This window comes from Enoplosus armatus, chromosome 6 (assembly GCF_043641665.1).
Source record: "Enoplosus armatus isolate fEnoArm2 chromosome 6, fEnoArm2.hap1, whole genome shotgun sequence".
NCBI lineage: Eukaryota > Metazoa > Chordata > Actinopteri > Centrarchiformes > Enoplosidae > Enoplosus > Enoplosus armatus.
Window position 1 is genome coordinate 3,471,874 of NC_092185.1, and position 24,404 is coordinate 3,496,277.

The following is a 24,404-nucleotide window of genomic DNA, read 5'->3' on the forward strand; positions in this document are numbered from 1 at the left end:
TCAAATCAGCAAAGGATTCCCGCCCTCGTGATAAAAAAAATATATGTTTTATTTAGTTGTTGTTGTTGTTGTAAATATCCTCAATTCGTAAGCATTTATGCACTTAATACCTCATAATACAAGGTCCTGCCAAAAACATTGCGTACAGACATTTTTCCACTTTGTTAATAGGAGAGGTATTGAGTCTGCTATCATATAAAAAGTTTTATTTATTTGCTTCACTGGCACAGCTGTTCCTGTTATCCTTATAGATTGTTTTCTGGCTCAAATATGGATTACAGGGTCTGAGTGAATGTGCCATAACAGCAGGTGCCATGTGCAAATAATTGAAAAAACATACTGACTAACTGGCATTTATGAATAAGAAAACTAACATCAAACACCCTGCAAATGATTTTTCCAAACTCCCCAAATCCATGGATTGTTTTTGACAAACATGTGCATTCAGGATTTGGCAGAATAAAGAAGATATTTCGAGATTTATCTATATCCTTGAACTGCCAAAATGATTATTAGAATTGGTTTTGGAAATCAGTCCAAAGGTTATAGGATCTTCTTATTTTTTTAATTTTCTCATGTTCCTTGAAATTAAGGAACACATGCTTCACATGTAAAGCCTGCACGAGTTGTTTACCAGTTTAGCTTTAAGTCATTGCCAACTGACTGTGCAGTCAGTCAGTGGCAATTATGAAAATCTGTCATCATAAATAGATCTATCAACATTATTCCAATTTAGACAATAAGATTTCAGGAGATATACTTTATGCAATTAAAGCACAGATTGATCATTTTCATTCGCTCCAAGAGATTCAGCAACATTTTGGCAGATCATTAAAGAGCAGTTGCGCAACCCTCAGCTGAGGTAAAGAGTGTCCTCTGTTGTTTTGGATGTTTGTCAAATATGAAATTAAGGAGAGGCTGGCAGACAAGCTGAATAAATTGTAGGAACCATGGTACTCAGCAGTTTCAAAAGACTTTTGACAGTTATGATACTTTGACAGTTATTACAGTAATAATTGACAGATTGTTCTCTGGTGGTACAGCTACTACATCCTCCATAGTTCCCATGTGTGTTGTGACTACTAAATCACGCTTTGTGGAATACATCTGTAATGTTTAAATGTGACCAGGTTTGACTATTTAGGTATTAAGGATCAAAAGTATGTGTTAAAGTATGATATGTATGCACTTACCTGGGTAAGGCACGTGGAACCAAGGGGAGTTTGTCACAGCATCTAGGCTGATGTCGGTCCGGGCTGAGAAGCCGTACTCATCCGACTTTGAGGGAAAGACGTCAAAGATGGTCAGTAAGAAGCAGACCAGCCAGGCGCCACACATCCCGAACAAAGCCTAGAATTTGTTATCAGAAACAGAGTGTCTCAGTACATTTCAACTGAAGTTCAACCAGTATAAAACATACAGTACTGACATTCTTTAAAGCAACCCCTTAAGGCTTAGTGAGGCAGTATTCACTGTATGTTAAGACTAAAAACCTTGAAGCGATTGAGTAAAATATTACACTCAACTACATACCTAGCCTCACATAGCCCACATAGCTAACATTACCTGCCAGTTATCTGATTTTTATCAAAAGTCAATGACAGTCCAATCTGTCTTAAAAGCAATAAATCAGTCCACCAAAAACTGCATCCACAGCTGTTGGGTGAGAATCTTCTGGAGCATAGGTTTCTGCAAGGGAACCCCTTTAATGCATCATGCATCAAAGTATGAAGATGTTGGGGGTTAACCCTAACCCCTAATTTGATGCTGGATTATGAGCACAATCCAATTTAATATTGAATTTTGTTACTGTGCTGTTTATCACTTGCATTGAATTTGAGCCTGCATGAGTCTTCATAAAACAAGCCTTGCTGGCACCGATGTGCAATTCTGATTGCATTTGTGCAGGGATTAGGTGGGAGCAAAGAGTTGTGCACAAGAATTATTTTATCATATGCAGGGCTCTTCGAGGTAGCTCAAGGGCTGAAACATGCCAGATAACTGCGCCCTTGAATTCTGCTTTGATGTCATCTTGACACCGTCACCTATAGGTTTGAACAGGAAGAAAAATTGAGTGAGAGTAAAAAAATAGTCATATTTAAACTACAAATTATACATCTAATGTGTTCGGATGTGTTTAAGTGCCAGAGTAAGTCGTGCATCATATGGCCACTTAGTGATAAGTAGAACTTGGCAAGAGACTGTGTACTTTTGATCGTTGGCTGATCTCATACAGTAGGTGGGCTCTTTCTATCAGCTTCATTCCTTCACGTTGGCGACGCATTTTATGCTTTGTGTGGCTCAGTTAGATGATGACAATAAATACTAATACTAGCTACTAGAATAGCTCTAAAAACATAACCTTGTTTACTGGAGGAACTGCTGAAGTGAGTCATACTGTGTAGAGCTGCCATAGATAAAGCATTCCAAAGATCAAACCCTGAAGCCTTTAGTTCTTTGAAAGAGCTCCTGCATTCACTTTTATGTTTCTGTCATTCTTTTAAAACTTTATGTACTGAGTCAGGATTTCATTAGCATCTATATTTTCTTTCCTCACAATCTTTCTAAACATTCAAGGAGTTATACAAATTCACACCCAGGAGCTTCAAAGCATGGCCAACCAACCTCTAGCTGCTGTCACCACTTACATATTTTGGCTGTTGTTGAACAGAAAGAAATACGTCCTGTTTATTGATGGAAAAAGGTTCATTTTAATTAAAATCCTCAATGCAAAATATATGGATCTGTTGTCACAGTGTAACTAACATTTGCATGCAAAGCAGCATATGTATCTACTGAGAGGATTGCGGTTGTGCTCGTCAGCTCTCACACAACAAGGGATGTAAATGCGTGAATGTGAAGCAGGACTGATGTTACAAAGAGCATGTTTGCTTGACTAAAACCCATCATTTGATAAATAAAAGTTAAAAAAAAACCTTCTCTGTGTTGGCCAACCACCACAGTCAATCTCTGCCTGTCAGGTAATAATCCCAAAATAGTCATAGCTGAAGGGCTTAGAAATGGGGCTTTCATTATCCCACAAAAGACTGTGTTTGTTCAAGTCGAACACAAGCACAGGAAAGACCCTCATCTTAAAAATAGATTTGTATTTATTTTTCACGATCACATTGTTTACTATTTGGGGTTTAACAAAAAAGACAAAATGGTGATGAGAAGACCGATTCTTTTAAGTAACCATGACAGCTCAGAGTTGAGGCCAGGAGGCAGAGTTACAGTCCTACACGCTTCTCTGCACTTCCATTAGAGCAGTTACCCACCCAAAACCCCATAAAGACTGTGTCTACCCCACGATCACCACACTAATTCAATCAAAAGTAAACAGGAGTCATATATAAAAACATAATAAAACGGTGGGAAAATTAAATGTGAACTCTTAAACATCAGATCTCTGTCACCTAAAGCTGTATTAGTAAATGAGTTAATATCAGAAAATCATATTGATTTGGCAAGATAGTCTCAAAAACATATATATGTAATGCCAGAGTGGCCAATTACTCATCACTAATAGAGGAGAACAAGAACAACCACAGGTTTCTTTTCAGCACTGTAGCCAGGCTCACAGAGAGTCACAGATCTATTGAGCCATGTGCTTCTTTAATGAAACAGTTCCAACTATTAGAGACTAAATTGATCACCTCCTGCCCTCAGGTGGTACCTTACCTTCAAACACAGGAACCTTAGAAATAGCTGTAAAACCTGATATATATTTAGATTGACCTTCACCAAATAACTAAAACGATTTCTTCATCTCAGCCATCAACTTGTCTCTTAGCCCCCATGCCAACTTGGCTGCTTAAAGTTTTACATTTAGTCAGCACTTCTTTACTATATATGATCAATCAGTCTTTATTAACAGGCTAAGTACCACAGTCCTTTAAAGTAGCTGTAATTAAACCTCTTCTTAAAAAGCCCACTCTGGATCCAGTGGTTTTATGCAACTATAGACCTATATCTAACCTTCCCTTTCTCTCTCTTTTTCAAAATCCTTGAGAAACCAATTATCAATCAGCTGTGTGACTTTCTACGTAACAATAAGTTATTTGAGGACTTTCAGTCAGGTTTCAGAGCTCATCATAGTACAGAGACAGCACTGGTGAAAGTTACAAATGACCTTCTAATTGCATCAGACAAAGGACTTGTCTCTGTCCTTGTTTTGTTAGATCTTAGTGCTACATTCAACACCATTAACCATCATATCCTATTACAGAGACTGGAACATTTAATTGGCATTAAAGGAACCGCACTAAGCTGGTTTTAAGTCCTATTAATCAGATCGATCTCAGTTTGTACATGTTAACGATGAATCCTCTATGCATGCTAAAGTTAGTCACAAGGCAAGTTCCACAAGGCTCTGTGCTTGGACCAATGCTATTCACCAATCAGTTAGCTAAACTTCATGCATGCCTTAAGGACATAAAAACCTGGATGACCTGCAATTATCTGATGTTAAACTCAGACAAAACTGAAGTTATCGTTCTTGGCCCTGAACACCTCAGAAACACAGTATCTAAGGATATTGTTACCCTAGATGGCATTGCCCTGGCCTCCAGCGCCACCGTGAGGAATCTCGGAGTTGTCTTTGATCAGGACATGTCCTTTAACTCCCACGTAAAACAAACTTCTAGGACTGCCTTCTTTCACCTCCGTAACATTTTAAAAATCAGTAAGATCCTGTCTCAAACAGATGCAGAAAAACTAGTCCATGCATTTGTTACGTCTAGGCTGGATTATTGCAATTCCTTATTATCAGGCTTTCCCAATAAGGCCCTTAAGACTCTCCAGTTGATCCAGAATGCTGCGGCACGTGTACTGACAGGAACCAGGAAAAGAGATCATATTTCTCCTGTATTAGCTTCTCTGCACTGGCTCCCTGTAAAATCTAGAATAGAGTTTAAAATCCTTCTCCTCACCTACAAAGCTCTTACTGGTCAGGCACCATCATATCTTAAAGAGCTCATAGTACCCTATTACCCCACTAGAGAACTGCGCTCCCAGAATGCAGGGTTGCTTGTGGTTCCTAGAGTCTTCAAAAGTTGAATGGGAGCCAGAGCCTTCAGCTATCACGCTCCTCTCCTGTGGAACCAGCTCCCAGTTTGGGTCCGGGTCTACTTTTAAGAGTAGGCTTTCAACTTTGCTTTTTGATAATGCTTATAGTTAGTTAGTCCTAGTCCATCTTCCCCAGAGTTTCCTTGTGCTTTCTCGTCTCGCAGGTTCCTGTGGATCGTGGGCCTGGTTGCTTCCGCCATGGGTCTGCTTGAATCTCATCGCTACAATTATTATTATTAGTCATATTTATTTACACTGTTATTGCTATTATTAGTCATATTTCCCTTATTATTACAGCTGTAACTACTATTATTAGTCATATTTCCGTTATTATTATCGTTGCTATGGCTATTACTGGTGCTGCTATACATCTCTGTCTGTCTGTCTGTCTGTCTGTCTCTCTTTCTGTGTCAGTGTCTCTGACTCTCTCCCCCTCTCTCTCTCTCCCTCAGACTCAACCGGTCAAAGCAGATGACCGCCCACCTAGAGTCTGGTTCTGCTCGAGGTTTCTGCCTCTTAAAAGGAAGTTTTTCCTTGCCGCTGTCGCTAAAGTGCTTGCTCATGGTGGGAACTGTTGGGTCTCTGTAATAACATTATAAAGAGTACGGTTTGCAATGTATTTTTCCTTGAAATGTATAGTTTTGAAGCAAGAAAAGGAAGTTATAAAGAGGTTTTAGGGGTCATAGGTCCTGAAATTAAAATCCATGACAGAAGACAAGCAATACTCCACATGAGACCTGAATAACGTTGGCAACTCACAGAGAAGAGCTTGAAGAGCGGATACTGGAAAACCTTCCACTTCTTATCCTTGTAAGCAATCATTGGAACGTCGACTTTGCTGAGATACTGAGAGAACAGGAGGATCAGACAGACCGTGCTGTGGGAAAACAGAAGACAGGACAAATGTGTCACTAACAGTTGATTCCCCCAAGGCCTGGCTCTCGCTCACAGCTATTAACATAACTGTGTTTAAGCATGGCATGCGTCCATATATCACAGTTTGGGGGAGATCAGAGCAAGTGAAAACATGTCATTTTACACAACAGGTATGCCCACGTGATACTTATCATCGTGGAAAGGGTTATGGGTCAGTAACAGTAAAGTGGTCATCTGAACATTGAATGGCATTTTGTGCTGTGCATGAAGCGCTTCATGAAAACACTCCACACTGTGCATGAAAACATCTTATTTCATATATATATATATGACCTTGAATGAAAGACCAGGACAAGGCAGCCAGGAGGGTTTTTTTAGCGGTCAGAGATGGTCGTGGTGATATGATATTCCACTACTTTTATAATGTTTAATTTTACATTTAAATCCTGAAAGTGTGAAATAAAACGTGTCAACAAATACATTTCTTTACTGATCATATTGATCATGTTTTGGAAATTGACTTCTTCGTTTCCCCTTCACACCAGTCTCATCATTTGTGTGCTGGTAGAGTTGAATTACAACCACAAGATGTCTGTGTGTCTGCTCCTATAAGCTGCTGGATATCCTATACAGAGATTGCTCGGAGGGGGGGTGGGGGAACTGGGGCTAAGAAGGATATGACTGATTACCATCCATATATGGCACCAGGAGGTGGATGTGCTGAACCTTTTTAAACCCACAAGGATCACTCTATATAATGACTTTAGTCTGCATTATCTGGAGATGGTGGCGGTAAGTGAAGACAGATTTCATGGGGCTGGACAGGCCAGGAACAAAAGTAAATAAAAGATGATTTGTGATGTGGAACAGAGAGTTACAGTAACAGTTGTTGTGGAGATTAGGTGGATTTAAATACTGGACATGACTGCTTTGAAAAGGAACAAAGGGGCTGGAAAACAGACCCAGAAATCTTGAATGAATACAGACTGCTGCACAGAAACATGATAATTAGATTTAGAGTGTGTGAACAGGGTGAATGGAATGAATAGGACTTATTTTTCTGGAAATGTTATCAATTTCCCATGCGTTCCTATATCTTATCTATTGTCTTATCATCTTTGTAAAGCTAAAGTTTGTAGTTGGTTCGTTCAAATATATCCACATTAATCTTATTATATCAATCAAGTGTTTTATTACTATTTTATTATTATTTATTTATCATTACTCCTATTCTCATTAAGCTGTAGGAGAGACGTTCATTGCAGTACTTATTATATATATATATATATTATAAAATGATAACCTTCATTAAAGTCGAGATTAAATGAAAAAATCCCTTTTAACTCTTTTAGATTGAATCCCCGGTCATGTTGTGCTAGCTAGCAACAGCATGGCTCGTCAGTTGTGACACGCCCACTTTTCAGCCTTCAAATCAAATTCCTCTTACGTCCCACCTGCCTCTCCTGTTTCACTTGGAAATACGTCATGATACGGACGTTAGCTACTCTCAAAATGCTGTTTCATCTCGACTTTAAGGTAGGATTTATTGCTGGGCTGCTGAATGTACATATGCTGTATACATACAGAAGGGCAGATGACAAAATAAACTAAAAACCTGAATAAATTATGAAGGGTACCTGAATAGGTTGATGAAAATTATGTGAATCTTATGATATGGCCCTCACAATCCTCAGATCTCAACCCAACTAAACATCTGTGGGAGATTTCGGACCACCATCATAAAAATAACATGGAATGGTGTTCATCCCTTCAGTACAGTTCAGTTAATTTAGTACACACACACACTACATACATACGTCCTTCACTATAGGAATATGTTCATATCTTTTGTGCAATACAGCGGTGTAAAACACCATCCACTCACAGAGCAGCTATTCCCCAGTGACCTCCAGACTTCTTTCCAGCTTCAATGAACAGTGACAGGCCGATGAGGTTGATGGTGGGAGCGATAGCCAGCGGGCCGATGTATTTCAGCACGAGGCCCACCAGCCCAGAAAAGCCCAGGACAATCTGGAGCAGAGAGGACACCAGGATGGCTCCCTGGATCTGTGGATGACAAGATACTGAGATTCATATGCCAGGTTTCATGAGGCAAAATGGTCTTCATTGTTTCCCTTCAATCCATTACCACTGCTAAGGTAACCGATTGGATTCCATGTAGAGGCACAAAAGATACTGAGAACCATCTTCTGGCTCAAGTGAATATTTCACATACCTCACGCATACGTGACATCCAGACCTCATCAGAATCTTCCGTTTGCAGCGGATTGGTGCCGTTCTGCAACTGCATGGACAGCATCACAGATGCTTTTGGGGCCGGACACTGCCACTTTGGCAGAGCAAGAATGGCCAGGGTCGGAGTGATGAAACTGAAGGTCCCGCCCTGGAGGATTGGTAATCTGCAAGTCAGTGAGGTGACGGGGTTAAAGGTTAGAGATCAATGGACTGTATTGATGTCAGGTCTCTATGGACTTGGAAGACCTGGATCTACTCAAAGCAAGACTGATGGGAGAGCTAAGAATTTTAATGAGCTGGTTGGGAGTCTGGTCATTCCAGTCAGGAAGCAAAACAATACTAATATTAGTGCAAGTACTTTTTGGGTGGACTTAAAGAAATCTCATGACTGATCTTAATCATTTTGAAAACTTCACAAACGGTGCTTTGCATGAAATAATGTGGACTGTGCATGTACGTGTTATTTTCTTTGCGTTCCAGCGTATGTATTTCTATACATGTTTGTAGGTGTGTTTGTGTCTTTATCCTTATATTCTCTTGTTTCACAAAGTCCTTCATACCACAGTTTTAAAAAGTAAAGATTAACTTACTTATCATTCAATGTCAAAGTGTTTGCTGGGATCCCATTTTTTCCTTAAAGCTTCTGCCAAACTGTGTAGGTGGAGAACTCAAACAAAAGCATTAGCTATTGGCTCAGGCTTGCTGTTACAGCAGTGCTGAGGGGGCAGGAAAGTGTGTGTGGAGCCCTGTACAGTATTGTACTGTACTGTATGTGTGGGAGGCAGCTGCACTGTGGTAAAGCATAGGGATGAATGCATCAGTTTCAGAAGGATTTTCCAAGCAAAGTGCCAAACAGGATTTCACATGTCTATTACAAAAGGAAAGCTACAAATTAAGCTGTGTATAAATTTGGAGATTACAAGGCTTTAAGGAAAACTATCTCTGAACTTATCCTGAAGGGTAAATCTCATTTACACTGTTAATGTCTTGTTGAGTCTGGGGGGGGCGGACTGACTCACAGTTTAACTCCACATGAAGGTGTCTCTGCATGAACTGAGCTGAGCTGTAACTTCGGGCTGTTACAAATGCAGCTCAGTGCTGCTTTGGCTGGCATGGGACCACTGCAAGGAGGCAGTGTATGTAGGGCAAGTGTTGGAGTACAGAAGTATACCATCACGTAACACTCAATAAATTTAATGTGTCCTTGTCATCAGAGGTGTAAGGGCAAAGGTGTGTGAACATTCTTAACCGGGGCATTCCCTCAGTTTGCACCTGCTGTAAATCTTAAACCTGTCTGACAGCACCGCGTAAAATGTGACACATACGCTGCAAAAATTCAGTCATTCCTCAGAGGAGTAGATTACCCAAAAAGCTCAGACACAAGCAGATGTTGTCAGATCACGTGTGTGTGTGTGTGGGAAAAAGAGAGACTTCCTCAGAACTCAATATGTCTGTGTGGCCTGGAGCTTCCCGGTACACTGGTGCTGAGACGAGAAGGGAGTGTTACCTGGTACCGACAGCTGTCTGCAGCAGCGTACATAGTCCCGACACAAAGAATATGGTGGAGATGAGCTGGCTTTTGGCGACATTATTGTCCTTTATGCAGAGGGGCTCAGCCAGGATCAGCGGGACTGCAATGATGCCACCAAACGCGAGGATGTAATGCTGTGGAGGCAGATAAAAGTGGATACATTTGGGTACTCTACACCAAAATGAATCCTGTATTTTGATGTGTAAATATGAAGCATTTATGTTTCTCAAATTTAAGCCATTCATCCCTGTTGTTCCAAAACCACACATTGAAAGGAATGATAGACCGCTGATATCTTCATAATAGCTGGTATGTATCTAGCACACCGGAGGCAAAGCTCAAGCACATCGTTCACACAGGAAGGAGAAAGGAAACAGACACACGGGGAGAGAGAGACAGGGACAAGGGGGAGAGGGGGTTAGGATTAGGGGTAGGGGTAGGGGTAGGCAAGTAGTACCTCTTGTGATCTCAAGTTCTCAGAAGCTGCAAAAACAGCTGGAGAAAATGAAGAGATCAGACTCAGAATGTTGACTTGCATACTGAGTAGTGCTCAGAATTAGTTTTTATCAATAGACTCCCATTCCTTCACACTCCACCCATGTGTGTGCATTGTGTTGAGGAGCATGGAGGGTGGGAGTGGGGGTGGTGGAAGGGTTGCCATTGATCCAAAAGAATTTGGACAAAGGGAAAAAAATTGAAGACAGATGTTGATAGGCCTCACCAGATTTATGGGGGTATTTTCAAACCTCTAAGTCAGAGGGAGGTGCCTAAGGTCAATTTCATGACAGAGGAAACTGGAAGGAGGCTTCCATCAGGAACGTAGTAGTTTTGTCATGTTTAAGTATGTCGTAAAGTCACGTTTGAAAAATAAAAATAAAAACACTAAAAAATATCACCATGCACTAAAAATTTCGACTGTGGGAAGAGATAATATTTTCTCCTCAATAATGAAGGAAGGCATGATTCAGAGACAGAAAAAGGGTTTAAAATGGCAGATGACAAACAATTTGTACTCCAACAGAGGAGGTTAAATAAAAGTGAATGGTGCAACAAAGCTAATAAGCTACGATAGCTTAATCCATTTTGTCTTCTCCAGCTCTCCGTCCCCTCAAACGTCAACACTGTCAAGACGGCTCGCTATTGGTCAACAGTGCGAATTTGCGGGTCAAAGTTCACCTGAACTTGAACTACGCAGAATAATCTCTGATTTATTTCGCCTAATTGAGTGGATCCTCTTACGGTGGCGATTCCATGGGAATGAATTACAAAATCTCGCCATTTCAAATTCTGGTGTCCAAGTCATTATCCTTTAACTGTGCAGAAAGTGTGTAGATATTCCGCTTTTTGGACTATTGTGATATAATTTTGCGATCAAAAAATTGTCATGTGTGTCAAGTCAAATGTCCAGGCTTTTGTTGTGTCTCTGGTAACCCAGATGACATGGACACATGTGGTCTTTAGACTTTGTTTCAGTTAACCACCTGGGAATTCCTCTTATGTTTTTCCTCTTTAGAAGAGGCAGCTGTTAAAGTGCCTAGTTAAATGTTTGCTTGAACTACAAAATGTCAGAATGTTGTCCAGACCCCAAAGAAGATTTACTATCATAAATAACCAGCAACTATTCACATTTGAGAAGGCTGAGTCAGAGGAGATTTGAATGTTTTGCTTGAAAACTGACTTTGGCAACAATAGCAAAAAATACTAAATGAAATATATTTTTTAAAACCACACAGTCCTTTTACCGGAAGTCATGAATCACATTTATTGGGAAATCGATGTAGATTATGGTCAAGTAAAAATAGTGAGGGGACAAAAAGAGGCACAAGGGCTTTAAAACAAGAAAAGATGGAGAGAGTTAATGATCCATGTGGAAAAAGAGGTTGCTGCAGTAAAAACTAAACAGACAATAAACTTCTGAACTTGTACTGGGTTCTACTATTCTTTTTTTCTATAGCCAGGTGTGATATCACACAGCAAGAGATACAGAAATGATGCAATAATGACTAACATACAAAATGTGTATTATAACACTGCAATTAAGCTCCTCAATACAAGGCTGTAGTTTTTACCTTTGATGTGTTCCAAAATGTGTGCTGACTGAATGCTTTCTTCAAAGCGATGCGCATAAATAATAACAGCCGATGGCTATGATACAGTCTATCAATACACTCTCTCTCTTACAGGCTCTTATTTCATACTCCGCGCTGGAAGGAATAAACATCAATTTGAAAAGGGTAAAAAGTACCACCCTCTTAAACACAGTATGTTCTTTGCTTTTTATTTGTCTGTGGTTCAGCCTAAATCCTTAAATGCACACGAAAAAACATTACACTCTAAAAATATCTTAATTGCTGATTCATGAAAAACACTTCAGAGTTTATCCAATTTGCAGGGCTTCCTTGTAACTAATTTTACTGCATGATTCAAATGTCATGGCTGCTCTGCTCTGATATCATGCTCACAAACTCATGACCTTCGGATCTTCTGATCTTCTGACTGCTGCTGGTGTTACAAGGTTTGCCCCTTTTCTTGTACGTTGCCCTGTATATCAGAAATATTCTCTTAATCTCACATCTGTCTGTGGAGAACGCCTTCTCTCACCCTAGATGTCCGCCTACAATAAACCAATAAACTACACTGAAACCAGTTTTCTCCTCCAAGATGAGATTTGGAAGTAATATTTATCATGAATTGTTAGGAACTGCGGGATCAGAGGATGCCAGGTTTAATGTCAGAATCAAATCCCTGTGGATTACTGACTTCATGTAAGTGACAGGTGCTTAAAAAGCGGCATAACTTGTTTTAAGTACTGTATAACAAGCTTTGAAGGTGCTACATTTTAGTATAATTGACCACACAAATATTCTCATGGGAGAATAACTGGTGTAGGTGAGTTAGACCTTTGCTGAGAAGACAAAATGTCAGCTTCAACCCTTCGACTCTGGATTTTAGAGAGAGAGAGAGCCACTGGATTAGATTTTTAAAATCAGAATCAGAATCAGAATCAGAAACTGTTTATTGCCAAGTAACATACATTACAAGGAATTTGCTGTGGTCTGAAGGTGCTATTGTTTTGATAACAAATAAGTAGAATATAAAAGCTAAAATAACAATAAGAATAAAAATAAAAATAAGATAAGATAAATAACAACAGTGCAAAAACAACAGTGCAAAAATCTGCTTGATTGCTTTTAGTGCACAAAACAGGAAGAAGGAAGGAAGGAAGAAAAAGCTTTCTTTCTTAATTTCTTTAAAAAAAAGCAGATGGTGAAAAAAATCCCTTTCAACATCTTATCTTTGTCCAAAAAGATACGATGTTGAAAGATAAAACTCTACTCTCTATTGACTGGGAATCAGTCCTGTGGATGAATCAGGATTTAGCTCATTGTTTTGGCTCTACCAAACATTGGCTGTATGTTTCAGTGTCACTACTCTCACAAACTTTGTTTGCAGCTTTGGTCGACCAACTGTACGCAACCTGCCCAGCACCAATCAACAGGCAACGATAGCAACTAGCTAGCTTATGTTGAAATGTCAAACAGTTAAGTTAAAGGGCCAGATATGTTTCTAAGGAGTTGTTGGAGTCCAAAACAGTGAATATTGGACAGAAACATGACTACTAAGTACTCTGTGCTTACCCCTGTGCTGGGGCTGCCTCATAGCACATAGCACAAGCAGTTATGGGTTTGGTGAACTGGTACCTCTCCAGCTACCAGTCCACACTCTGTACCGTCGGGTCCATAACAAGTTAACAAAGCGATTACTTGTCAGGGCTTTATGTCTGTCAATTTAGTTTTTGGCATTCTTCTGTTAAAAATCAAATAATGCAGATTAAAGAATTCTTTCTGCACTTTCTGCTATTCACTTTATGGAGGACAATACGAGGACTATCACACCGGACCAAACAAGCCATGAGATTAATTTACCTGTAAGCCGAGCAGAATGCAGAGGTACCACGGCGGTCTGTCATTCAGGGAGTAAACCAAATCTACACCTTTGTCCACAGTCTCTTCCAGGGCCTCTGTGTTTGGCTCCCCAATGTCAACTGCCTGCTGTGGCTCTTCATCACTGTCTCTGCCCTTGGAAAGAATCACAGAAAAGGCAAACAAGTCATTCTTTCAGCAATTTAATTTATCCAAGCAACATCAAATAAAAAACAATATTTTCTTGCGATTTGTATTCGGACACCAACTGCCAGACCTACATTTTCTGACAACACAATACCTTAAACCAGTCACTCACTGTTGCTGCGAGCATACCGGAGATTCTCACAGAGCCAAAGGTTTCTTCATGGTTTTGATTTCTCTGTCTTTGAAACTGAGGGTAGTTCAGGCAAAGCCTTCTATCTTCTATATCTGTAATCTAGAGCTGTTGGTTTGCTGTAGTTCAGATGAGAAACAGAGATAAATACTGAGTGTACGCAATGGAATTAATGTGAGTAATGACGTGTGGAACATCCATGAGGCTGGTGGTGTGAAAAACATACGTTCTCCCAAATCCCATCAAGATGCTGTTGATGAAAGTTCTTAAAGCTGAATTGCTCTAGAGGTCCTCCCACAAAACATTTTGACCTTTAACAGCCAACTTTTATTCCTCCACACCAGTGAGAACGGGTTGTCCCATTCTCATGAACACGATATGTCAGGAATTTCTTTGTATTTGTCTCAAAGATCCACTCGGACTGAAGGATGAACTGATTAGAATTTGGCGGTCAAAGGTCAAGGTCACTGCGACCTCAGAAAACACATATTTGGCCTTATCTTGAGAGTTGAGGACCGTATTTCACGGTTGGTTGGACACTGAACAGGTGACACGTTTGACTAAAAGGTCAAAGGTCACTGTGATCTCAAAATGACTTTGACAAACATGTTTTTGGCCATAACTCAAGAATCGATGATTATGATTGTTTCACAGTTGGTCAGACACTGAATAGGTGATACTTTTGTCAAAAGGTCAAAGGTCATTGTGACCTCAAAAAAGTTTTTAGCCATAACTTAAGAACGGCTTTCCTCCATCTTGTTCATTCTGCCTTTCACTTCCTGCCTCGTTCTGAATTTCGAGCGTCATCTTAATCACGTTAATCATCCTGTGAGTGAGTGAGTGAGTGAGTGAGTGAGTTTCAGCTTTTATTCAATTCCTTCCAAGTATTCGCAACTTACATTTGAATGTCCTGTCTGTCTGTAACTTTGGGTTGTACTGTCGACCAGGTCTCTCTTGAGAATGAGACCCACTGTGCACTATAGCATTTCTTTCAACTTCACTCTCAGAGGCCACAACATCCTTGTTCTTGTGTTGAATCAAGATGTGAGGCTTTGACAAGGAGGCACTGAGCTGGCTCCAACTTAATGAAAGTGGTTGGATTTGCAGCCAAAGCTGAATATTGAAACATGAAGAGAGGATGTTTGGACAGCATATAAATATGCAGTATGTATACTTTTTATAAGTGGTTATAGAGAGATGAAAGTAGATATTGCTTGTATTCATTACATGTTAAGTTTGGTATGCATGCGTGACGGTATGTATGTCATATAGAACTCGAGTGGGAATATCAATAATTGAGGAGACTGAAGTTCGGTTTTTTTTTTTTAATATGCATGAAAATGACATACATATTTATATTTATTACATATTTGCATTCATTTGAATCAAATCAGTGCAATGCTTGTAAGGTAATGGTTTGCAGACAGTGTTCTATGTCACATGTAAAAAACACACTACAGTATAAAAACTCTTTAAAGACACAGCTGCCAAGCACCTTCATTTGTATGTGGTTGTAGCATCTTTCAAATTATTTTGTTGGCACACGCTTTTATTATGAAAATGTAACATTACCAGCGGAAACTGGCACAGTCTGTATGTTGCTTTAAACAAAATCCATCCGGCGGGGAGGGGTGTACTAGCATGCATTGCTGTGTGTCGCAGTATGTAAATATGCGCCAAATATTCTAACCCTGCACTTATTGGTATTAACAAGTGTCTAACAGACAGTAATTGCAGCCCCTGGTGAAGCTGGTGCAATATAAAAGGATAAAGCAGCCTGGTTACAACCTTGGGTGATATTATTTCTGTTTGTACTAACTCCTCTCAGCAGCCTCCATCCTGTCGCCATGGCGCCCTTGTCACCTGCCTGGTCTGCCAATCCATTGCCCCAATTTTGTCATGTGCTTGTGATAAGAAGCCTCTAAAACTTGTCATTTTTGCAGGTCTGATTGAAACTGAGCAGTCAGCCTCTGCGCCTCTTGTTGAACACTCTGTGTCTGTTGATATTTAATATTGATCTTGTTGTTAAGTGGCTACAACATCCAGCTAAGCGAGTCTGGGACTGGGCAAGATCTAGTTTCCGACACAAAACAAATGTTCAATGTCCACGTCCGCGCAGATGTGATGTACATTTTGTCTTCTGCTCAGTCTGTATGTGTCTGTCAAACATATCTACAAGCACAGCAACTGCATCTGCATTGTCATTTGGATATCTAGTATGTACAGTTAGGCCCAGAAATATTTGGACAGTGACACAATCTTCATGATTTGGGCTCTGCAAGCCACCACATTGGATTTGAAATGAAACAACTAAGATACTTTATACATATATATATAAAATACTTTGTTGAGAATCCTTTGCAGGCAATGACTGCCTGAAGTCTGGAACCCATGGACATCACCAAACGCTGGGTTTCCTCCTTTGTGATGCTTTGCCAGGCCTTTACTGCAGCTGTCTTCAGTCGTTGCTTGTTTGTGGGTCTTTCTGCCTTAACTTTTGTCTTCAGCAAGTGAAATGCATCGATGCTCGATCGGGTTGAGATCTGGTGATTGACTCGGCCATTGCAGAATATTCCACTTCTTTGCCTTAAAAAACTCCTGGGTTGCTTCTCGCAGTATGTTTTGGGTCATTGTCCATCTGTACTGTGAAGCACCGTCCAATCAACTTTGCTGCCTTTGGCTGAATCTGAGCAGAAAGTATATCCCTATACACTTCAGAATTCATCCGGCTGCTTCTGTCTTCTGTCACATCATCAATAAACACTAGTGATCCAGTGCCACTGGAAGCCGTGCACGCCCACGCCATCACACTGCCTCCACCATGTTTTACAGAAGATGTGGTGTGCTTTGGATCATGAGCTGTTCCAATTCTTCTCCACACTTTCTTCTTCCCATCATTCTGGTACAGGTTGATCTCAGTCTCATCTGTCCAAAGAATGCTGTTCCAGAACTGGGCCGGCTTCTAAAGTCTAATCTGGCCTTTCTATTTTTGCACCTTGTGGTGAACCCTCTGTATTTACTCTCATTAAGTCTTCTCTTTATGGTAGACTTAGATATTGATACACTACTTCCTGGAGAGTGTTCTTCACTTGGTGGATGTTGTGAAGGGGTTTTTCTTCACCATGGAAAGGATCCTGCGATAATCCACCACCGTTGTCTTCTGTGGACATCCAGGCCTTTTTGAGTTCTCAAGCTCACCAGTGCGCTCTTTTTTTCTCAGAATGTACCAAACTGTTGATTTGGCCGTTCCTAACATTTCTGCCATCTCTCTGATGGATTTCTTCTTTTTTTTTCAGCCTAAGGATGGTCTGTTTCACTTCCATTGAGAGCTCCTTTGACCTCATGTCGTGGGTTCACAGCAACAGCTTCCAAATGCAAATGCCACACCTGGAATCAACTCCAGACCTTTTAACTGCTTAATTGATGACAGGCCAACGAGGGACGAGCCCATGCAGCCTTCTGAGTCAATTGTCCAATTACTTTTGGTCCCTTGAAAAAGAGACGGCTACATATTAAAGTAATTGTAATTCCCAAACCCTTCCTCCAATTTGGATGTGAATACTCTCAAATTACAGCTGAGAGTCTGCACTTTGAGCCCGTATTGATTATATAACTGTATCCTGAATATGTTTTCACAAACAGCTAAAATAACAAAACTTGTGTCACTGTCCAAATATTTCTGGGCCTAACTGTATATGTGGAACTTGTCCATAGAGACCCAATGTTGTATGTACATAAAAACAAATGCATATGTTTTTGCTGTCCGTGTCCGCTGCTGTACATGTCCATGTAAGGCCTCTTAAATCTGGTGTTAGTTTACCAGGAAAGGGGATGGCTGTGTTCTTGTATATCTTATGCTATCCTATTGTGGGAAATTAACTTCACCATAATAACCATACCATAATAAAATGTCACAACAGACAACAATTTCCTAAACCTTATGCAGCAGCTCCCAGTAGAATGAAAGTAAACCTTTGTCGAAGGGATGAGTGTGTGTACCCACTCAGTTGTGTACAGGTTAAACAAGCAGAGAAAATTTATTGGAGGTCGTGACCTGCTATTGAAATGTCTGGAACATGAGACAACAACAGCACCAGGGGTACGGCTCCCATTGGGGTGACATACATGTCTAGGTATTCTACATCAAAGTGTAAACTAAATAACATGAGCGGCAGGCAACCCCCTCATCGTTCATGTTGTCTGAGGCAAATACATTAACCGCTGCAAGATTCACCCAAATGTTCTCCTACAAATACCAGAAGAACCTTGAAACCGGAGATCTTGTTTGTATTTTCTTTTACTACTTCTACTTGAAAGGGTCTTATTCATGGAAAGACATGTTTTTCTTCGCCATTTAAATCATTTTGGTGAGATTAAGCACGAGACAGAAAAATGGATATCAAGTGTGGTCCTCTGGTATGTATTATTGAAGGCTCTGGCTTTCCTCCCACCAGCCAAAGACAAATAGCGTAGGTCCGGTGGTTTAGAACGCCGAGAAATAAGTCTCAAAACGAGTGACAAATGTTAAGGGTTATAAATAAAAGCAAGTTTTATAAACGTATATGATTATTCTAAAAATAGATTGTGGTTGATAAAGCATGTCCATGTACATGCAGTGATCAGGACTGTGCTGTGACAAAAACTGTGAAGTGAGTCAGTGAAGCTGAAAGCAAAAACCACAACACTTTTCTATTCTATTCATGATTATCTATTATTATCTATTTATCATACACACATGTACATTGTGGGGAAAAAAAAATCCCTTTCCCACTTGGACATCTGGCTTTTCAGCAAAATGTAGAAGTTTTCCACCAGACCCCTAAACACTGAACATTGATTTGTGGATCATTAAATGGATCTTCAAACTCCACACATGTATGTAACCAAATCCACATGTATCAGGTGACTCATGCTCACAAATCCAGCCAATGCAAAATGAAAAAATAGACATTAATATGCAGAGGAGGGATTCCAAATGGAAATGTTAGAAATACATTGTGATAATTCATCAAAGACATCTTGGTAAATGTAATGTGTAGCTACTATTGAGGCTTTTCTCTCCATGGGTTACAGACTATGTTTGGACATAGGTGTGACGGTGTCTATGAGCGTGTTACTCCTGTGATGGACAGGCAGCCTGTTTTTCTGGGGGATTTTCTTTGGCATCATTTTGGTGACGATGGCGGATGTGAGCACGACTTGCCATCTGATAAGAGACGAGGGGCTGTCTTCACTGCAAAGAGGTCAACTCCCTCTTAAAACAGGCCACTTGGGACAGATCAGTTTCCTGCAGGCTTGTACAAACAGAGGATTTTTCTGTTTGAAGTGCAGGTAAGTCGGTGGATAGCACCAGTGAATTGTGTCAGAGGTATTCAGTGGGGTGTTTCAAAGGTGGAAGAAGTGGGGGATTAAGAGATGACAAGGTGTAACATATTTGGCAGTAATTTTCCCCAAGTCAGGTTAGTTTACATGTTACCAGCAAATATTTATTCACAGAGACTAAGGCTAAATAACCCTTCAATCTACTTTTAAAACTGACTTTTTTAAAATATATTTCTTATGTAGCTATTACATCACATTTCATTTTCTCTTTTGTTTCATTTTCTTTCAGTAAAAAGAATTACGATTTTACGATGATTTAAATTAGAATATATTAAAAATACATCCAAATTAAGAATAAAATACCAGTTTTAGAAAATCTTCTGCGACCCTGTCAGCACTTCAAACTAAAGAAAACACCTTGTTGTGTAAATCCCACCGTTGCATCCGTCTCACGCAAGCGTCACATGACAGAGACAGACCGTGGAAATGTGGACCCATCTGCACCACATTTCCACTCTGTCTTTGATTATCTCTCACGTCACAAAGTTCTCAGCAGATAGTGTTCGCGGGCGTTTGCTTCAGTGAATACGCAGCCATTTGCTTCCCTCTAGTGGTTATCTACCTGCACTCCAGTATCTAGAGGATGGGAGCCCAGGCCAAGTGGAGGGATCCAAATAAACGTAATACCGTCTCTACTGTTTCTGTTATACAAAGGCTTAGTTCACATAAATTCTATAAATCTAGGTTAAGAGATATTATCTTGCTTTTTAAACAGTGTCCCTGCTACTCTGCGACTCTGAATAACCCACCGACTTCTTAGTGAACAGCTTGAATTTGAACTACTTTCTACCCATTGACAGTGTTATCGGCATGGTTACATACCATTAGGTAGGAACATGGTCGCAAAAATACATTTGCAGTATTAGCAGTAAAATGTAAAAATGAGCCACTTACTGTGAGGAACTAACACTTTCAAGGTGTATTTGAATGTTGTAGATGGTCCAGGTGGAGGTTTGACTGCTTCATTATCCCGCAGTGCTAATTATTATCTCTCTTAATACAGTAACCTCATTGTTTATCTGTCTAGTTTGTCTCATGAATCTTTAATAATCAGGAATTTACATTTATCTCTTACATTTACATCTAGGTGGGATGAAATTATCATTAGTATCAGTTAATGTCCCGAACAGATTATTATCATTATGTTCCGCTCAGATTAACTATTCTTCACTCCAGGACTGAAGCCTACAGTGATGCTGCTTTCACTTCGTTCACCTCCAGCCTCCTGCGTGTTTCATATTGTGGAACTTTGTTAAAAAACTTCATTTTAACTTATAACTTCTCATCCTGAGTCCTGTCTGTGGTTAGGTTTAGGCAACAAAAAGCACTTCATAGAGTTAAGGAAAGATCGTAGTTTTGGTTGCATGTTAATAGAGTAAACTCGCGCTTCAGGTCACAATTGACCTTTTCAATATTAAACCAAGACCATAGTCTTTCCTTCCTTTCCTTAAGTGCTGTGACTGCCTAAACATGACTTTACAAATGTTGGCACTTTAGTTGCTACAAGCAGATATCAATATTTTGCAAATCCTAATTTGCAAAGTAGTCCTTAGAGTCAGGCGAAAAAGCTCTCAAGTGGAGAACCTGTACCTCAAAATTATAGACAGGCAGACCGACAGATAGAAACAGGTGAAGCTGTGATTAAACATCACTGATGCAGGCCGGTGGGATTATTTAGCGTAGGGCATCATGTGCTGAGATGCATGCTATCCACATCACAGCTGTGACAATTTGGATGGATAAGTTGGGCGTGGGAAGATCAATTAGTTTGCTGGCTGCATGGATGATCTCCAGGAGGCCCCTCTGGTCAATGAACTGTAAAGCAAACTGACGGAAATGAAGGAGAGAAGAGAGACCTGGTTCAGTGGTGCTGTGATGCAGCAGGAAGACAAGTGTTTTACTTCCTGGCTGACTGATTGTGTCAGCATCTGTGAACTTTCAGGCTTTTTCGTCTAATGCCGAGATATTTGAAGGTGTTAACCACCTCAACCCTCTCTTTCTTACATATAGTGGTTTAATGATGTTAATGTGAAGAATGTTACTGTCACAGCATTGAGTATGAATTGTCTGTAGAGTATAATGATTTGGCAAAGCAATAGAGAAGACTCATTTGCATATTTGACATAGAGATTTAAGGAAAGAGGGGAACTTAGAACTTAGTTACTTCCTATGTTTTCACATTTTAATCTAGAGGTTGGCGTATTCCAACACTCACCAGGACATTATCTTGTTTTTCCTATTTTCTTATTTTTCAAAGTTAATATTTACACATGTACACTAGTTGATTAATGGTTAATGTGGTGAGCAGCCTGTTCCCAGAAGCCTGTAGCTGTTGCTTGAAAGTACAGATGTACGATCTGCAGTCAGGGAGTGTACCATTTGACTGGAATTCCTCCTCAAACAACCCGAGTTCACACCCGAACAGTCATCACTCAACTTGCCAGCACAACATCTAACCTGACACCGAGGTCAAGCCTACTCAGGCGCTGATGATGCCAAAAGCATATGCAGCAACATGGTGTCACTGTTGTTGTTAAGACTTTCAAACATGTATTTTACTCATAAAAACATGTCATCAATACTACCTGACCTCTTCCTCTTCTTCTTCCACATAAACTGTGGTGTACATACAACTTTTTGAATTCTTAAAACTAAGAAACTTTAATCCTGAGAGGCTTGAGACGTGTGAGGAGACAAGTCAAGCAAACGGAGCTGTTCTTTGTGAGACCCTCTCTTTGTGACACTCACAGAGTAGCAGATGACTGAGTTTGTATTGATTTCCACACTCTCATACAAACATGCATGCACAAATAAACATACAGTAATTGCTATACTTAACATCAACTACTTTCCACTCAAAGACACGTTTTCTAGCCTTGTTTTGAATACTGCTACTTATTACTTTTTGTTTTTTACACAACTGGCAAATATTTTACTTACATCCCGATTAATTTGAGTAAAAACTAGAATGACTTTCACAACGTATTACTATCACCAACATTAAGTTCCAGCATCCAGAGAATGCACCAAAAAGTAATGAGAGATGGAAGCGATGCAGAGGAGTTTTGTTTCATGTGAAGACAGCCTTTGTTTTTGGAGTGTGTTGATACCTGAAACCCTAAATGGACTTCTCCTGGACTCTAAGCTGTGCTGACAAACAAAAGCTCACTTGTATAAACGACAAGAAAAATGACAAAAACATGTTTGCTTTCCCATTCCTTTGCTTTGCAGTGGGTGAGATGTAAATGTAACCCGGGTAGAGAAGACACTCTGTGAACTGTGCATGAAGGTATTGTGTCCATTTACAATCCAGGCATCTATATGCACGGTGGACAGCATGAGGACAAGGAGGGTACACTGTAAGCAATGGGCTGCATCACCAAACAGAAATCAGTCCATTTTAATAAAATGTTATCAAATAAAAGCTTGCACCGTTAAAAACATGCATCTTTATCTGCATCCGTTTTATTATGGTTTGAAACAGTTATCTGCTGTTATTATCCTGAAGAAGTGACTGCTGGGATTTCTCACATGCTTTAAATATGCATGCAGAAAAGAAAGGCACTAAATGTGGTATTCAGCTGTTATGATTGTCTGCCAGCAGGATGATGCGTGTTGTATTTGTTTGAAATGCCGCATTATGTGTCTTCTACGGAGTGAAGTGACACCATTACCTTATCACCTTTTTGTTCTTTAGCATTTTCTAGCATACACAACTTTAATAAATGTGCTGTGCATCTCTGTAATTTGTGAGACCCAGCAACTTTAAAGGAAAATAAAAGCAGGGCCCAAAGTTCTGAAAAGGTTGTGAAATATACAACAACATTTTTTTTTACATGATCAAAGCCTAAAAATGAATCATGAAAACTTGATCTGAATGCCAAAGTCAGCGCACTTGATTGATTTATTAAATATATAAACCCTAATTCAACATCTTTGAATTGACTGTGTGGTAGAAGTCTCTCGATGGGCCTTTGTATAGGAGTGTCAGGTAGTGTATAATACAAGGATAATATTAATAAATGAGGCCCCCGCGCGGATGTTGACAGACTGACGCGTTCACCCATCTGCAGTCGAAGCCGTGCTGTTTGTTTGCTGTTCCCATTTTTCTAAATTCTTCAGTTAATTGGGATGTGGAGAAAAAAGGGAAAACATCAACCGTGCGATCAGCTGTGTACACTTGCACACCCCATGCAGCCAGACCTTTTTACCATTCACACACACACACACACACACACACACACACACACACACACACACACTCACGTCCCCGCTTCAATAGCCTTTATTCACTTTCTGGTTCTTGGTTGACGTTTTATCAAAGAACATTACTAGTTTCAGCGCGGAGCTCTTTGTTCCGTCTCGACTACGCTCAAGCCTGATCTTTAGCACACACTTTGAAACCAATGCGATCAATTCCACTGAAATATCCCGTCTTTTGTGTGAACACACACACACACTTTGGGCATTTCACATTCCACAGTGGCTTACATTTAGCTCTTGCTGCTGTAATGTAAGACAATAGCACTGTATTTCCTTTTCTCATGGCCTGTAACTAAAAGCAAAAGAATAAAAAGAAACTTTCGTATTATATTATATATTAATCTCACATCCAGTGTTTGACACTTTGATTTTGTTGGTGTCACAAAGCCAAACTAAAGAATTAAGAGAGAATTAAGATGACACCACACTTACCCCAAATGCAGGATTGACTGTCCCCTGCCCCTTGAGTCCCAGCTCTATTTTCTCCTCTGTGGTGAGACGCATTCTGGTAAAACAAGTCAAGGTGGTGTATAGTTGTTTCTGAGGACCGAAGTGGACTCCACTCAGACAAACAAACACGCACGGTGGGAGTAAAACTCTGACTGACCGCAGACCTAAGAGGACAACGCGAATGACTGCCTCGCGCCACCAGGGAAGCCGAGTACGGTCGAGAAGAGAGAGGCAAAGTTATTTTGTAATCTCCTCTGCGGCTCTGAAACGTTTCTGGTCTGCCGCTAAGCGAATGTACTGCAGGCTTCAGTTACTCTGA

General features: G+C 40.1%; 1 protein-coding gene across 1 annotated transcript in view; it reads right to left on the reverse strand.

Annotated features, from left to right (window-relative positions):
- LOC139286465 (solute carrier family 23 member 2) overlaps positions 1-24,139 on the reverse strand; it is a 38,828-nt gene extending 14,689 nt beyond the window's left edge. The window contains exons 1-7 of the mRNA XM_070907268.1: positions 24,068-24,139; positions 13,657-13,809; positions 9,707-9,864; positions 8,180-8,363; positions 7,829-8,010; positions 5,827-5,944; positions 1,194-1,350 (exon numbers count right to left, since the gene is read on the reverse strand). Coding sequence (XP_070763369.1) covers positions 1,194-1,350; positions 5,827-5,944; positions 7,829-8,010; positions 8,180-8,363; positions 9,707-9,864; positions 13,657-13,809; positions 24,068-24,139 — 1,024 coding nt within the window. The remainder of the gene's footprint in view (positions 1-1,193; positions 1,351-5,826; positions 5,945-7,828; positions 8,011-8,179; positions 8,364-9,706; positions 9,865-13,656; positions 13,810-24,067) is intronic.
- Between the last annotated feature and the right edge of the window lie 265 nt (positions 24,140-24,404).